This window comes from Zalophus californianus, chromosome 9, assembly GCF_009762305.2.
Source record: "Zalophus californianus isolate mZalCal1 chromosome 9, mZalCal1.pri.v2, whole genome shotgun sequence".
Lineage (NCBI taxonomy): Eukaryota > Metazoa > Chordata > Mammalia > Carnivora > Otariidae > Zalophus > Zalophus californianus.
In genome coordinates, this window is record NC_045603.1 from 114,094,110 (window position 1) to 114,109,901 (window position 15,792).

The window sequence follows — 15,792 nt, forward strand, 5'->3', positions numbered from 1 at the left end:
AGGAAGAAGACTTTCAGGAAATGATTAAATCTGCACAGATAATGGAAAATCAGTATGGTCATCTTTTTGACAAAATTATAGTAAACGATGACCTCACCGTGGCATTCAATGAGCTAAAAACAACTTTTGACAAATTAGAGACAGAAGCCCACTGGGTTCCAGTGAGCTGGTTACATTCATAACGAAGGGAGATTCCCACAGTCATCTGTCTTGTAGAGTGCATGATGAAATCCGTTACGGCGCAGGTGGTAGGCTTGTTTAATCTTTATCACTGTTGTAGATGAGCAGTCTTGCTTAAAACTGTTGGTTTTGTTTGTATCTTTATCCAGCCTTACTCCGAACACAATATTTGAGAAGATCCAAAATCAAAATTTGCACAGTACTGTATTTTGAGCAGAGCTTTGAACAGCTGTATCTCCAGGATGAGGTCGGACTTTTTAGAGAGAAACAGCTAGGGAACTGATACTGGAGTTCAGTGCTTCCGCGGGTCTCAGACGCGGTCCCTCCATCAAGTTGGTACGTTAACAGTTGAAGGTGTTAGCTTAGCAGCCTTGAGCAGCTCCAGGCAAACAGGACAGCTTTGCTTTTCTTTGGATGGGTCCCTATAGGTTCACCTAGGCTGACAGTAAGGCATCGTCTTAACTATTCTAAAAGCGCAACCTTTTTCTTACATATATACAATATAGTCGGAGTGTATTTAAAAATCTTTCTTAAAGGAATTACGACACATTTGCCTTAGTGAGTGGCCTGCATGTTATAGCTTGAGAAGACCTCTTAAGACTACATATCAGTGACTCAAATACTTAATGAGGGGAGATAGGACTTTTAAAAAATGATTATATAAGTAACTCAAAGCCCTTCCTTATGGTACTAGTCTTTGTAAGGTTGGTGATATCTTGGGGCAAGTAATGATTACAAAGGACACTTTTATTTGTAAATCCTCAGGATTTCCGGAGTCACCATCTAATAAATTATAAGAATGTGATTCCTATTCTCAAAGTAGATGTTTTACATGTTACTGATAGTTAAAATATGATCATTTTTCACATGTGCAATTGATCATATATTTAAATTGCACCAAGATGTATTTTAGAAAAACTTTCCGTGTAATGTTAACTTACCTCTTCATCATCAGAATAATTCTCAACACTGGTCAGGTACCATCCTAATCTTACAATTTTTAAAGAATTTTAAGAAAGACTCTTGTAAATAATTTAGATGGGCTCTCATTTTTATTTGTTACTACTGAACTTCAGCATACTAGAAAGGGCCGTAAGTTGTTTAAGAGAACACGTCTTGCCATTCTTGCATGCAGTAAGACCCTGCCAATCAAAAATCATATCTATGACTTTCAAACAGAAAATATTTTTTGTTGATTTGTAAAGAGAGTTTAGATGTCATGTTTAAAGAAAAATAGAATGTAGTGAAATTTTATATATTTATGAAATCTTTGAAAGGCATATTTTTTTAATTATCAAATGGAGCTATTCATAAAATAAATTGTATGTAAAGATGTCATAATTTAAAATAGTAGTTTTATAAGTCAGGATCCACATTCCATGTAAATATTTGACCTTTGTACACCGATAGCCCACAAGTGTTATATGTGCACTGTGCACTTGGTAGCATTATCCACTGGATTTCCTTCAGATGTGTCAAATTTCATGTTAGAAACAGAGACAAAAACTACTGTAATGGCCTTGATACACACTCACACTAAAACAATCAGACTAAATGTTACTTAACATGATCCAGACACAGTGAGTTCTAAGTTTATAAAGTCAATAGCAAGCCATTTAGATTTTTAAAGGCGTGGGGAAGATTGGTTTGCCATACTTTAAAGTTGTATGGCTGCTCTAAGAAAATACAAGTCTTACACAGAGTGTCTGGGTAGAATAGACTCCTCTTTTAACACTAAGATCTCCTATAAATCAAAACTTTCTGTACAACGAGTAATGGGAAATGTATAATTATCTAGGCAATTGTCTGAGTAATTTAGGCAGTCCAACCAGATTCTTTACTGTGGGGGTAAAGGGTAGTGTAATGTGGTGGAAACAGAGTCCTTCTGGCTGTCGGTGGTGATGGGGTGTTATTTAAAAATATAACTGTCCAGACCTTTCTCCCTTTCCACACTAGAACTGAACAATGTTTTTTGTTTGTTTGTTTTTAATGAAAAGGGGCACCCTAGCAATTCGAGAAATCTTTTATTAGGTACATGGCTTTGCAGGTGACGTTTACATGGCCATTGTGATGTTTAGAGATTAGGTTAAAACTGAGTAAGGCAGTGCCAAGGGCTCGTTGATAACTGCTGCGGAAGGCCCTGGACTCTTGTGTCTGCACCCAGACCTCCTCCAGCAAGGAGATGTGCACAGTGCTCCTCACTGTACTAGTTCGGCCGGCTCCCAAGACAGTGTCAGCCACTATTTGGGAGAAGAGGAATGTTTGTAGTTTTAAGTCCATATATTTAAAATCCAAGATCAGGAAATTTTATATTCCCGTGATTACTAAATTAGAGTCAGTTAAAAATAAAAAGGTGAAATTGAAGTATTTTTTTCCCGTTGCTTTACTTATATAGATGTTCTTAATATCTTTAAGGCTGACATTCCTGGTATTGTATAATGATTGAATGTATCTAAATTGTAATAATTTAAAATTAACAAACCTGTAATCTTCATAGATTTACAAAGCTGTTATTAAAAGCTGCTTGAAGATCTGGATTTCTGTTTATTTTCTTTTTGACTAGTAAGGATTTCTAAATAAATGTAATGGAAAACCTTTGATCTTAATAAAGTATCTTCAAATCTGTTCTTGCGCTTGGGTATTTAGGCTATTGTTTCCCATGGTAGATCAAATTCTGTTTTCTACTCTGATACCAAGTGGTTCATTTGAATTTGCCATGTCTAAAATTAAACTTCATATTTAACAAGGTTGTTGGAGAGATGGACCTCACTAGAGCTGCTCCTCCCCACACAGTGCAGCCATTTAGAGATAACGGAGAAATAAAGAGGGGTGGACGATCGGGGCCCACCCGTGATGGGATCATCCCTTCTCCTCGCCGTCAGGAACTAGAGCATTACCCACATCCTGTTCCTGAATTCCAGTCAGGCAAAACGGAACTTTTTTATTTAGCTGTACATGAGGACAAACTGCCACCTGCTTAGATACACCAGCTAATTAGCAGTGTCCTTGCTTCAACAGTTGGGTGAGTTAGCCCCAGCTCTGCTTCCACGGAAAGACTGTACAGGGTAGCAGTCGGGAGCACGGGATCTGGAGCCACACCTCCTGAGTTCAGGTTCTGGTTTTGCCTTTTACCAGCTTTGCAACCTTGAGACAGTCCTTTAGCCTCTCTGATCAGGAAAGTGGACATCATAATTCTGCTTACCTCATGGGATCGTTGTGGGCATGGAAGAGCTGATCTGCGTAAAGTACTTGGAACAAAACCTGGGAAAGATTCAACAACTGTGAACTCCTGTGTCATAGCGATTATTCTCACATCACACAATTTTAAAATAGCTCTATAATCACCCCATATAAACAGCTCTCCATTAGCAAATTCACTGGAAGTTTCCTAATAATTTCTATGACAGTTTTATTATGTAAAAAACATCCATTACTTCCAAGTGATACATCAGGACCTAATTAAGTAATCCTCCATTGGGAAGTGAACAGATTTTTATTTTTAGCCACTGGTATGCAATATAACTTCTATTGATTTGAAAGAAATGTCCCTTAATTGTATTAATGCCCTTTCTTCTGCTGCCACACTTCCTTTCCAAAGGAAAAGGAGCAAGCATCCTTACCCTCAAGCTCCTGGAGGGCAGGGAGTATTTTTTGAAACCGCTGTCTTACACACACACTCCGACGCTGGACCAACTGCCAACCAAACTGTGCTTATCATCAGACATCTGTATGATTTCCATTCACTAGCTCATCTAATAAAATAGCAACCACGCTATTTTCACTGCATTGTGCTTCCTGGTGTTGCTATAACTTGAGCCAGAGCTGGAAACATGAGATTTGGTAATTTGGAGAGGGTTTACCCTTTTTATGCATGCACAGTTAATAACTTTCTCAAAACGCTGTTGCATTCAGACAGAACTTGTACCTATGCCTATAAGAACTGGTTAATCCACAAAAAGTGGCTATTATCAGAAGCAGACTTGTATAGCATAATATGCAATTTTGTTTAGTCCGCCTGAGTCCCGGTCCTTAGTGATGAATCAAGGCAATGTGCACTTTGCAGGGATTAGTCTGAGTTGGTCGTGCTACCCAATTCCAGGTAATGTCTGTTGGAGAAGCTGTGAATAAGAGTTGTTCCTCTGATTTACTTTGTCAAAGATTAAACAATTGCGTGAGGTAAAAGATCTTTTATGCCTTTGTTGTTTGAGATACTTCAATTATTTTGTGATGATGTTTGCCAATATGACAGCCATAATCCCAACCTTAAACCAGAGGACAATACAGGTCAGTCTGTGGAATGCCCGAGTAGAAAAAAGAAAAAACCCTAAATCCATCATATCGTCGAGCTGTTGAACTGATCCTGGGACCTCCTTCCACTAATTGCTGAATACACAATAAAGGTTCTCATGGACTGTTGATGGAAATGTACATTGGTGCAGCCACTATGGAAAACAACAACTATGGAGGTTCCTCAAAAAATTAAAAACAGAACTGCATTATGATCCAGCCGTCCCACTTGTAGGTATATATCTGCGAGAAACGAAATCACTATCTCAGAGACATCTGTACTCCCATGTTCACTGCAGCATTACTCATAACAGGCAAGACAAGGAAACAACTTAAGTGCCCATCAACAGATGAATGGGTAAAGGATGGATACACACACACACACACACACACACACACACACACACACACACACACACACACCAATATTATTCAGCTATGAGAAAGAAGGAAATTTTGCGTTTTGCAACGTGGTGGACTCTGAGGGTCTCACACTAAATGGAGTAAGTCAGAGAAACGCAATAACTATGTTCCCATTTAGATATGAATTCTGAAAAAGGCAAACTCAGAACATAGGACGGTCGTTGCCCGGGGCTGGAGGGTAGGGGAAATGGGGAGATGCTGGTCAAGGGTACAAACTTCCAGTTACAAGAGAAATAAATTCTGGGGCTCAAATGTCCAACATACTGACTATAGTTAACAACTTTCAAGTACATTATACAGTATAGTTAAGAGTAGATTTTATCACCACACACACAAAAAAGAAGGTAATTATATGAGGTGTTGGAAGTGTTAATTAACACCGTTGGCAATCCTCACAATATATACGTGTATTAAATCATCACCTTGTACACCCTAAACTTACGCAATGTTATAGGTCAATTATACTTCAATAAAGCTGAAAAAATATAAACGTTCTGAGGGTTTAAGTCACTGTTAGGCTGTTTACCTGGAAAGCAGCATCCATGAGTAACTCAAGCCTCTCTTACTATTCCCTTTCACTTACCAAAGGCGGTCTTTCTGCTCAGCTGTCAACATGCCCTGGAGTGAGACACAGTGATTGAAGTTGAAAACTCTCTGGAACCATAAAAATCATATAATCATCTCAATAGATACAGAAAAGCATTTGATACAATTCAACATCCATTCATGTTAAAAACTCCCAAGAAGCGGGTTTAGAGGGAACATACCTCAAAATGATAAAAGCCATATATGAAAAACCCACAGCTAACATCATAGTCAATGGTGAAAAACTAAGCACTTTTCCCCTAAGGTCAGGAGCAAAACGAGGATGTCCACTCTCACCACTTTTGTTCAACTTAGTACTGGAAGTCCTAGCTTCCAGTAAAAACAAATAAAAGGCATCCAAATTGGTAAGGAAGAAGTAAAACTCTATTTGCAGATGACGTGATACTATACATAGAAAACCCTAAACACTCCACCAAAAAACTATTAGAAATAATAAGTGAATTCAATAAAGATGCAGGACACAAAATTAATACACAAAAATGGCTTGTGTTTCTAAACAGTAGTAACAAACTAGCAGAAAGAGATATTAAGACAACAATCCCATTTACAATTACACCAAAAAGAATAAAACACCTAGGTACAAACCTAACCAAGGAGTGAAAGAGCTGTACCTGGAAAACTATAAAACACTGATGAAAGAAACTGAAGATGACACAAATGGAAAGAACTAATATTGTTAAAATGTCCACACTACCCAAAGCAGTCTACAGATTCAGTGCAATCCCTATCGAAATACCAACAGCATTTTTTACAGAACTAGAAACAAATGATTTTATAGACCAAACTAGAGAGCCCAGAAATACACTCACACTTATATGGTTCACTAATCTACAACAAAACAGGCATGAATACACAATGGGAAGAAAAGTCTCTTCAATATATGGTGTTGGGAAAACTGGACAGCTACATGCGAAAGAATGAAACTGAACCACTTTCTTATACATAAAAATAAACTCAAAATGAATTAAAGACCTAAATGTGAGATATGAAACCATAAAACTAAAAGAAAACATAGGCAGTAATTTCTTTGACATCAGTTTTAACAACATTTTTCTAGATAGGTCTCCTCAGGCAAGGGAAACGAAAGTAAAAATAAATTATTAGGACTACACCAAAATAAAAAGCTTTTGCACAGCAAATAAAACCATCAACAAAATGAGGCAACCTACTAAATGGGAGAAGATATTTGCACATCATATATCTGATAAGGGGTTAATATCCAAAATATATAAATAACTTATACAACTAAACACCAAAAACCCCACAAGTAATCCAATTAAAAATGGGCAGAGGACCTACATATAAATTTTTCCAAAGAAGACATACAGATGGCCAACAGACACATGAAAAGATGCTCAACATCACTAATTATTAGAGAAATACCAATCAAAACCACAATGAGATATCACTTTACATCTGTAAGAAGGGCCAGAATCAAAAAGACAAGAAATGACAAGTGTTGGTGAGGATATGGGGAAAAAGGAATCCTTACACACTGTTGGTGGAAATGTAAATTGGTGCACCTGTGGTGGAAAACAGTATGGAGGCTCCTCAAAATATTAAAAATAGAAATGCCATATGGTCCAGTAATTCCACTACTGAGTATTTACCAGTGAAAATGAAAACACTAGTTTGAAAAAATATATGTACCCCTATGTTTGTTGCAACATTATTTACAACAACCAAGAAAGGAAAGCAACCAAAGTGTCCATCAATACGTGAATGGATAACAGTGATGTGTACACACACACACACACACACACACACACAGAGGAATATTTACTCAACCATAAAAAAGAATGAGATCTTGTCACCTGTGACAACATGGATGGACCTAAAGGTTATGCTAAGTGAAATAAGTCAGACAAAGACAAATACCATAGGATTTCACTTATATGGAATCTAAAAAATAACCCCACACAAAACAAATAAATAACAAGCTGTAATAGATCCATAAATACATAGAACAAACTGATGGTTGCCAAAGATGGGGTGGCGGTGGGGGTGTAAGGGAGAGGGCTTCCAGTTATGGAATCAATAAGTCATGGGGATGATAGGCAAAGCATAGGAAATATAGTCAATGGTGTTATAATAGTGCTCCGTGGTAACAGATGGTAGCTCTCCGTGGGGTGAGCACAGCTATTATGAACAGAGCTGCCAAATCACTGTGGAGCACCTGAAACTAATGTAACAGTGTGTGCCCACTATACCGGAAATTTTTTTAAAAATCTGAAAAAAGAAATTTCTGGAACTTATAGAGTGAGCCAAAACAAGAGACTACATTTAAAATTTATTTTGGGGGGGTTCCACTTGTTTTCCTCCACAACATAGATGAGATTTTAACCTTAAACTTTGGAGAAAGTTGCTTTTATGTTTTTGGATTTACAAATTTATCATGCTTGTGGGTCTACCATTTTGAACAAAGTATACCTATTTTACTTGACTTGGGCAATAGTAATACCAAAGATTCAATCTGTCGAGGCTTTACTCTGCCCCAGGCACTCTTTTTTTTTTTTTTTAAGATTTTATTTATTTGAGAGAGCACCATGAGTGGGAGGAGAGCAGAGGGAGAGGGGGAGAGAGAAAATCTCCAGGAGACTCCACGCTGAGTGCAGAGCCCGATGCAAGACTTGATCCCAGGATTCTGAATCATGACCTGAGCCGAAACCAAGTCGGTCCTTAACCAACTGAGCTACCCAAGCACCCCTGTGTGAACATAGAAAAGGTCTAAATAGGAATACATTTAAACAACCATAGCTATAGGGGCGCCCGGGTGGCTCAGTCGGTTAAGCGTCCGCCTTCAGCTCAGGTCATGATCCCAGGGTCCTGGGATCGAGCCCCGCTTTGGGATTCCTGCTCAGTGGGAAGCCTGCTTTTCCCTCTTCCCCTCCCCCTGCTTGTGCTATCTCTGTCTCTCTCAAATGAATGAATAAAATCTTTAAAAAAAAATAACCAGGGCTATAGAACAATATAATTACTGTAAATGTTAAAGAGAAGCTATTATAGCATAAGTAAAAGTACTGGCAACAATAAGCCAGGTAGATGCAAGCAAAAAGGAAGCAAAGGAGGCAATAATAATAATGATGATGATGATAATAATAATATCAAAACTGAATTCAGTGCTTATTAATTGGGTCGATTAATCCTCCTGTAGTAATCAGTGGTATAAGCCACAAAAGGAAGAGCGCAGCCAGAAGACACAAAGCAAAACCTCTCATGAGAAACATGATCAAGAAAACCACATTATTTGGTTATTTTTAAAACGCTTCTCTTAGACTGAAGAAAAATGGTTGTAGAAGGTCCACATGTCTTCATTTCTCTGGCTGATCTCATAGCCATGGAAAGAATGTTTTATCCTGCAAATTGACGTTACACCTTCTATTGAAGAGCCCCACGGAGCATTTACGAAACACAGTCCTCAAGTAGGCCACAAGGAAAGCCTCATTACATTTCAAAATATTGAAATACTTCAAATTACGTTGTATCACCACCAATGAAGCTCCTGATCTGTGAAACAGGACTGAAACTGAGCTTGGGAACATTTGTTGCCTTAAAAGCTTTTCTGAGGGAAAAAAAATAAAATAAAAATAAATATTGGCTCAAGCAACTTGAGAAATGAGGACATGAGTGCTATTTTGGCTAGGTTATAATATACACTGAATTTTCCAGGAATGCACTACCATGTAAATCAAAAGAAGATTGTATTTCATTTTTTTCAGAACGTAGTATGAGTTTTTCACCATTCTGGACCCTCGTGTCATTAATGGATCAATAGGGCTCGTGGTTACCTGTGTCTCAAGTCAGTGTGTACACCATGCCATGGCATGTGCGCTGACTGCATTTGACTCCTGCTATCTTTTTTAAAAAAAGTTTACTTATTTGAGAGAGAGAGAGGGAGAGAGTCCCGGGGGTGGGGGTGGCTAGGGGCAGAGGGAGAGGGACAGAAAGTCTTTAAGCAGACTCCACGTGGAGCCCTACCGACACAGGGCTCCACCTCACGATCCTGAGATCATGACTTGCGATCACAACCTGAGCCAAAACCAAGAGTTGGACGCTCAACTGCCTGCAGCACCCAGGCGCCCCTGACTACCGTTATCTTTAGAGAAGAGCTGCCTGAGCATGTACATGTCAAAATGTATATTCTGGGCTCCATTGCTTCCCTTTGATTTCTCCTTTACATTACAATGGGGTTTCTTAATTCTGCAGATTCCATGATCTATGGATTTCATGTCAGGATAGCAAAAGAGACGATACACAATTTCTCTTATAGAAAGGGACCACCAAGTATGATAGGGTTGATTACTGGATGCACTGGCCATTCAAATCCCACCTATTTTGTACTCTTTCAATTTCAATGCTCATCCTGATTTAATATTACATTTTGATATGATTCGTATATAATTGAGCATAAGCTAGTGTCTGTGTGTGTGTATGTATATAGCATAAACTATAAATAGGCTGCTGAAGAAAATACCTTTAAAGTCAGAAATATTTTCAAAACATATATAAGAGGACTAAATAAAATGACAGACTAAATTACTGCAGACCTAAACATTAAATTAAAAAATCAAGCTAATAGAGTCCCCTAGAACATAACTTTAAAAGGATAGGGATGCAAATTGAGATAAAATATTGAGATGTGGAAAACAGATCCAAGAGAGCCAATATCTACCTACCTGGTAGGATCTCCCATCTTCCCTAAATTAAAGATAGGTCCTCAGATTTAAAGATCCGGATATTTCTTTTGAAAATCTGTAAACCTCAGCAACAGAGAGAGAATCCCAGGATGAGAGAGAGAGAGACAGAGAGAGATGGAGAGAAGAAGAAAAGGGGGAGGAAGAGGAAGGGGAGAAGGAGGGGGAGGGGGAGGGAGCGAGGGGAAAGGGATCTGCCGGCATCACGCAACTCATGTGCAAAGGACAGAGGACACACTTTGTACTGTGGGAAAAACGGGTATGAGCCTAGAATTCTATAACCAGCCACTGCTCACACCGGACTATCATTCAAGAGTGACAATGAAATGAACTTATTTAGACACACAAGAACTTAGACATATTTACCACCCCTATATTCTTCCTGGAAGAAAAATTCAAAGATGCACTCTAGCAATGAAAATGAACTGATGAAAGAGGAAGGCATGAATAAAACCAATCGTGATAAGTAAAAGAATCAGCACGATTTACAGGCAGTACTAAAGATTTGGGTTCAAATCACTCCTACACTACTTCTTACCTGGGTTACTTCATTCAATTTACGCATCCTTCCCAGGCCTGCATTTCTTTATCTGCCAAACGAAAGTAATAATAATAGGATGGACCCAGTAGAGTTTGTTGAGATGCTCTACAGAAAGCCCTTAGTATAGTGTTCACATCTGGCAAATGTTCAATAAATATTAGCTATTATGGGCTTCAAATTGCTCAAACATTTTTGGAGGGCAATTTTGCAGTCCCATCACAATTTAAAATACGTGTGCCCTCAGACCCGTTTCATTTGCATGCTCCTGTTTATACTGGAATGTTAACTGCAGTTGCATTTATTATAGAAAAGGTTATATTCAACCTACCATCAGTAAAAGAATGATAAACAATGGTATAATAGAGTTTTGATTATTATGACACTACTGAAAAATATGAGGGTTTTTGTATTGTTTTATTATACTGTACATATTAACCTGAAGGGTGCTACATTCTGGTGTATGAAGGCACATATAAAATGATTTGGAAAGGTCCAAACCAACTAGTACTGGTGATGCACCTGGGGACGTGCAGGTCCCGAAGATTCTTGCTTTCTAGTGCATCCTGACCTGTATTATTCAAATTGTTTTATTGTTTAGCACATTCTACCTTTATAGTTCAAGTTTTAAAAAGTGAATAAATGCCTCACAAATATAACACTCAACTTTGGTTACAATATATCCTAAGAGTGCTTTATTTTGTAAAAAGTGTACCTGGATCTAGTGTAGGAGGTAAGACAGATTTCAACCTGTGTGCCCTTGCTGGAAATGCGCGACGTTGACCTGTGCCCTATTTTGGAATCCTGATCTATAGTGATTGTCACTGTTTGCACGTGTTCTCCCAGTCCCTTTCCTTTATGCCTCATATGGTGTCACCAAGGGAGCGCTGCTTAGGTTTACATCTTTTTCTACACTTCTTTTCTCCAGGCTTTCCCAGACCACCTCACTCACCCCTGTGGTTACATCTACAGGAAAGTTAAGACAAGCACTAATATTCGCTGGGCACATATTTTGTTCTAGGAACTTTTAACGAGCTTCCGCATTCACTGCTCACACCCGTCTAAACGAAAGCAGTATCCTTGTTTTACAAATAAGAAAAGAGTGATGCACAGAGTCTAAGAAACTTGCCCCAAGTCATGCAGCCAGTGTATGTGACACAGCCCCTAAGCTCCACGGTGCCTGGTTCTAAAACCATGTTTTACTATCCTTTAAACCATTTTTCTTCTATACATTTAATCACACCGTCTGTGATTTTTTTTGTTTGTATATTACAGGCATGACACATTTTCACTCTCTGCCTCGGTTTCCTCCTCTGTGAAGTGTGAATAATAATAATGCCCACCTCGTTAGGACTGTTATGAGGATCAACCCTGAATTAGTATTTTTGATAACGCTCAGAATTGTGCTTGGCACCTGGTGAGCGCTACATAGAAATTTGGTGGTGAATTTGGTGGTGGCTGTTTTCCCCTTGAATGCTAAACCCTCATTGCCAGGTGAACCAGATTTCCTTGATTAACCCTCATATGTAAAAGTGGTCACCAGCACCTGTCAGTTCTATCTCAGCGACATCTCGTCTTAACCCACTGCAAAGTACTGTGGCATCCTTTCCTGGACCTATTCCAATTCCCCCGCAACTGGCCCTCCTTCTTCAGTCTGGCCCTGCTGTGATTCATCCTCAATATTCCCTTCTTGAGTGATTTTTCTAAAACACAAATATGATTAGGATACTCTCTTGCTTAAATCCTGGTGATGTCTTACAACTCAGTAATTTAAAAATGGGCAAAAAATGTGAACACTTCACAAAAGAAAATATATAAATGGCCAACAAGCACATAAAAGATGCTCAACATCACTCGTCAACAGGGAAATGCAAATTGAAACCACAGTTTCTATACAAGCATTAGGTTGACTAAAATTAAAAAGACTGACTATGCCACATTATGGCAAGGACATGAACAACTGGAAATCTCATACATTGCTGAAGGGAAGAAAACATGGTAAGCTGCTTTGGAAAATGATTCTGCAGTTTCTTAAGTTAAACATACTTTTATCATATAGTCATTCTACTTCTAGATATTCACCAAAGGGAAACAAAAGCATATATTCACATAAAGACTTATCCACAAATGTCCACCTCAGTATTATTTGCTACAGCCCCAAATTGGAAACCCAAATGTCCATCAACAGGCAAAAGGATAAATAAATTCTAATATATTCATAGAATCAAACAGAACTCCAGAACAGAAAAGAGTAAACTAATGAAACATGTAACAATATGGAAGAATCTTAAAACACTTATGCTGAATGAACAAAGCTAGACGGGAAAAGAGAACATCACGTATGGTTCCATTTATAGAAATTTCAAGTAATTTATAATGATAGCATTCAGTGATTCCAGAGTATGGAGATGGAAAGGAAGAGAGTCTGCTTCTCCCTCTGACCCCCCCCCCCCCGTCTCATGTGCTCTCTCTCTCTCTCTCTCATTCTCTCTCTCTTTCAAATAAATAAATAAATCTTTAAAAAAAAAAGAGAGGTATTATAAAAGGTGTGAGGAAACTCTTGGGGTTAATGGATACGTTCATTATTTTTAATTTTGGTAATAATTTCACAGGTATATACATTTGTCAAAGCTGATCAAATTACACTTTAAATATTAATTTTATCTCAATAAAGTTGTATAAAAAATGAGACAAATTTTGAAAGAATAAAACCACACACACTCAGAGAGACCTAGTTGCCAGGCATCTATAACACAACACAAAACAAAACAATCCAATCCTGGTATAAAATGTCTTCTATGATCTGTCCACGGGCTGGATTTTGACCTTCATTTCCATCCATGGAGCTCTCCAGCACCTCACATATATCTCTAAAATATTGGTTAGATTCATTGTATTTATCTGCCCTTCAGTTTGTCTGCCCCTGTATTCCAATCTCGGTAGGATGAAGGCAGAAAAGGTTTGGTTATAAATGGGCTCCTCTCTCCCGCCTGCAATGCTTGGCATCTCAATAATTTGTGGGAAAGTGGGAGAAACAATGACAATTTATTTAGCTGGACAATGGAAGATGATTTGGTAGTCTCTGGAAGTGCTATCCCATGTAGTTGATATTTTAGACTTATGGATATGTTCTTGAGGAAAAAAAGGAAAATTAGCTTTATAACTCTCCACACTGAGATCTTCAGGTGGCAGAAATATGCAAAGCCATTATCCAGCAGACTGCCATTTCCTGCCATGAGGTAGTAATACCAACTGTAATGAAAACTTGGGGCCAGGTTCTCTCGAGAATTAGAGAATAAAAATCTGGCCCCTCATTTTTAGTCACATTTTATAACCCATCATGAGTTAGAGAATATTCTTTAGAACTTTCAGATAGCTGAGATGAACAAAATATTTTTATGAAGTATACTTCTTTCATCCCCATAGTCCCTAAAGATCAGTTCCTTTTTATAACTTATTTCTGTTTCATCAATAGATGAAAATTCCTAAATAAGAAAATACTATGGGGGCTCAACCCTCATAAGGCTGGCAGGAGACATACACAAAATATTACTTAGTTGAGATTTTTTTCTCTTAAACTCTTTACCTCATGTATCTAAATTTGACCTCACCTTCCCGCCAAAACTCCTCTACCTTCTGTATTCTCAGCCGTAGTTAATGGCTCCACAGTCCCTCAAATGCGCCCAGCTAGACTCTCCCTGTGTACCCTCACCTCTCCCTATTCTTCATTGTTGTAGGCAGAATTCTGAGATGACCCTCAGAATACCCACCCTTTGGTGTACATACACCTTCTCCTGGTTGTTCAAACACCAGTTTTGGTGCTGCTGTCAAGGATCTGACACTAAGGACAGTCTCTGTTCCTGGCTTTGAAGATGGAGGGGACCGTATGTCAATGAATGCAAGTGGCTTCTGGGAGCCGAAAGTAGTCCCTGGCTGACAGCAAGAAAGTGAGGACTGCAATTGCAGTCCTACAGTTGCAAGGGACTGAATGTTGCCCACAACCACATGAATTTGGAAATGGACCCTGAGCTCCAGAAGAGATGAGCCAGTAAACCCTGCTGATACCCTGACTTTGACCTTCTGAGCCCTGAGCAGAGAACTCAGCCATACCACGCCTGGGCTTCCGACCCTACAGACCTGGGAGCCAAAAATGACCACTGTTCTGAACTGCTGAAGTCAGCAGTGCCACACTTCCTGTGGTAGAGGGTTACACAGGAAGAGAAAATAGGATGTTCACCCCTACATACATTCTGCCACTGAATCCTACCAAATCTCTTAGCTTCAGCCTAACATCTCTCTCCCTTAATATAAAGTCTACCTTCTTAATAAACTTTTAAGTGCACAATAGAGTATCATTCTCCATAGACACTATGTTGTACAACACATCTCTAAACTTATTTATCCTATAAAACTGGAATTTTAAAAATTTTAATTCCAGAAAAGTGTTCTATTAGTTTCAGGTGTACAATATAGCGATTCAACACTTCCATACATTACTCAGTGCTCATCAGAGTTAGTGTCCTCTTTAATTCCCATCACTTATTTCTCCCATCCCCCCTGCCCCACTTCCCCTCTGGTAACCATCAGTTTGTTCTCTGTAGTTAAGAATCTGTTTGTATCTTTCTGTTCTTTGTTTTGTTTCTTAAATTCCACATATGAGTGAAATCATATGGTTTTTGTCTTTCTCTGGCTGACTTATTTCACTTAGCATTATGCTCTTTAGCACCACCCATGTTTTTGCAAAAGGCAAGATTTCATTCCTTTTTATAACTGAGTAATATTCCATTGTATATACATCTTCCTTATCCCTTCATCTATCAATGGACACTTGGGCTGCTTCCATAATTTGGCTATTGTAAATAATGCTGCAATAAACATAGCGGTGCATATATCTTTTCAAATTAGTTTTCCTATTCTTTGGGTAAATACCTAGTAGTAGGATTACTGGTAATTCTAATTATGTCTATTTGTATTGTTTTGAGGAACCTCTATCCTGTTTTGCACTGTGGCTGTACCAGTTTGCATTCCCACCAACAGTGCAAGAGGGTTCCTTTTTCTCCACAT

At 38.5% G+C, this 15,792-nt stretch overlaps 1 protein-coding gene and 1 long non-coding RNA gene across 8 annotated transcripts in view; one reads left to right on the forward strand and one right to left on the reverse strand.

Moving 5' to 3' along the window:
• MPP7 (membrane palmitoylated protein 7) overlaps window positions 1-2,805 on the forward strand; it is a 289,462-nt gene extending 286,657 nt beyond the window's left edge. For all 5 annotated transcript variants that reach the window (XM_027593230.2, XM_027593227.2, XM_027593229.2 and 2 more), the window contains one exon: window positions 3-2,805. In XM_027593230.2, coding sequence (XP_027449031.2) covers window positions 3-182 — 180 coding nt within the window. In that variant the 3' untranslated portion in view covers window positions 183-2,805. The remainder of the gene's footprint in view (window positions 1-2) is intronic.
• The window catches only part of LOC113921861, an 80,771-nt gene that overhangs the window by 3,288 nt on the left and 61,691 nt on the right, over window positions 1-15,792 (reverse strand). For 2 of the 3 annotated variants that reach the window (XR_003519847.2, XR_003519846.2), the window contains exons 3-4: window positions 5,474-5,544; window positions 3,383-3,441 (exon numbers count right to left, since the gene is read on the reverse strand). This is a non-coding gene — a long non-coding RNA (uncharacterized LOC113921861). Of the gene's footprint in view, window positions 1-1,402; window positions 2,421-3,382; window positions 3,442-5,473; window positions 5,545-15,792 lie in introns of those variants that run through there. The other variant, XR_003519845.2, reaches the window with a different exon arrangement.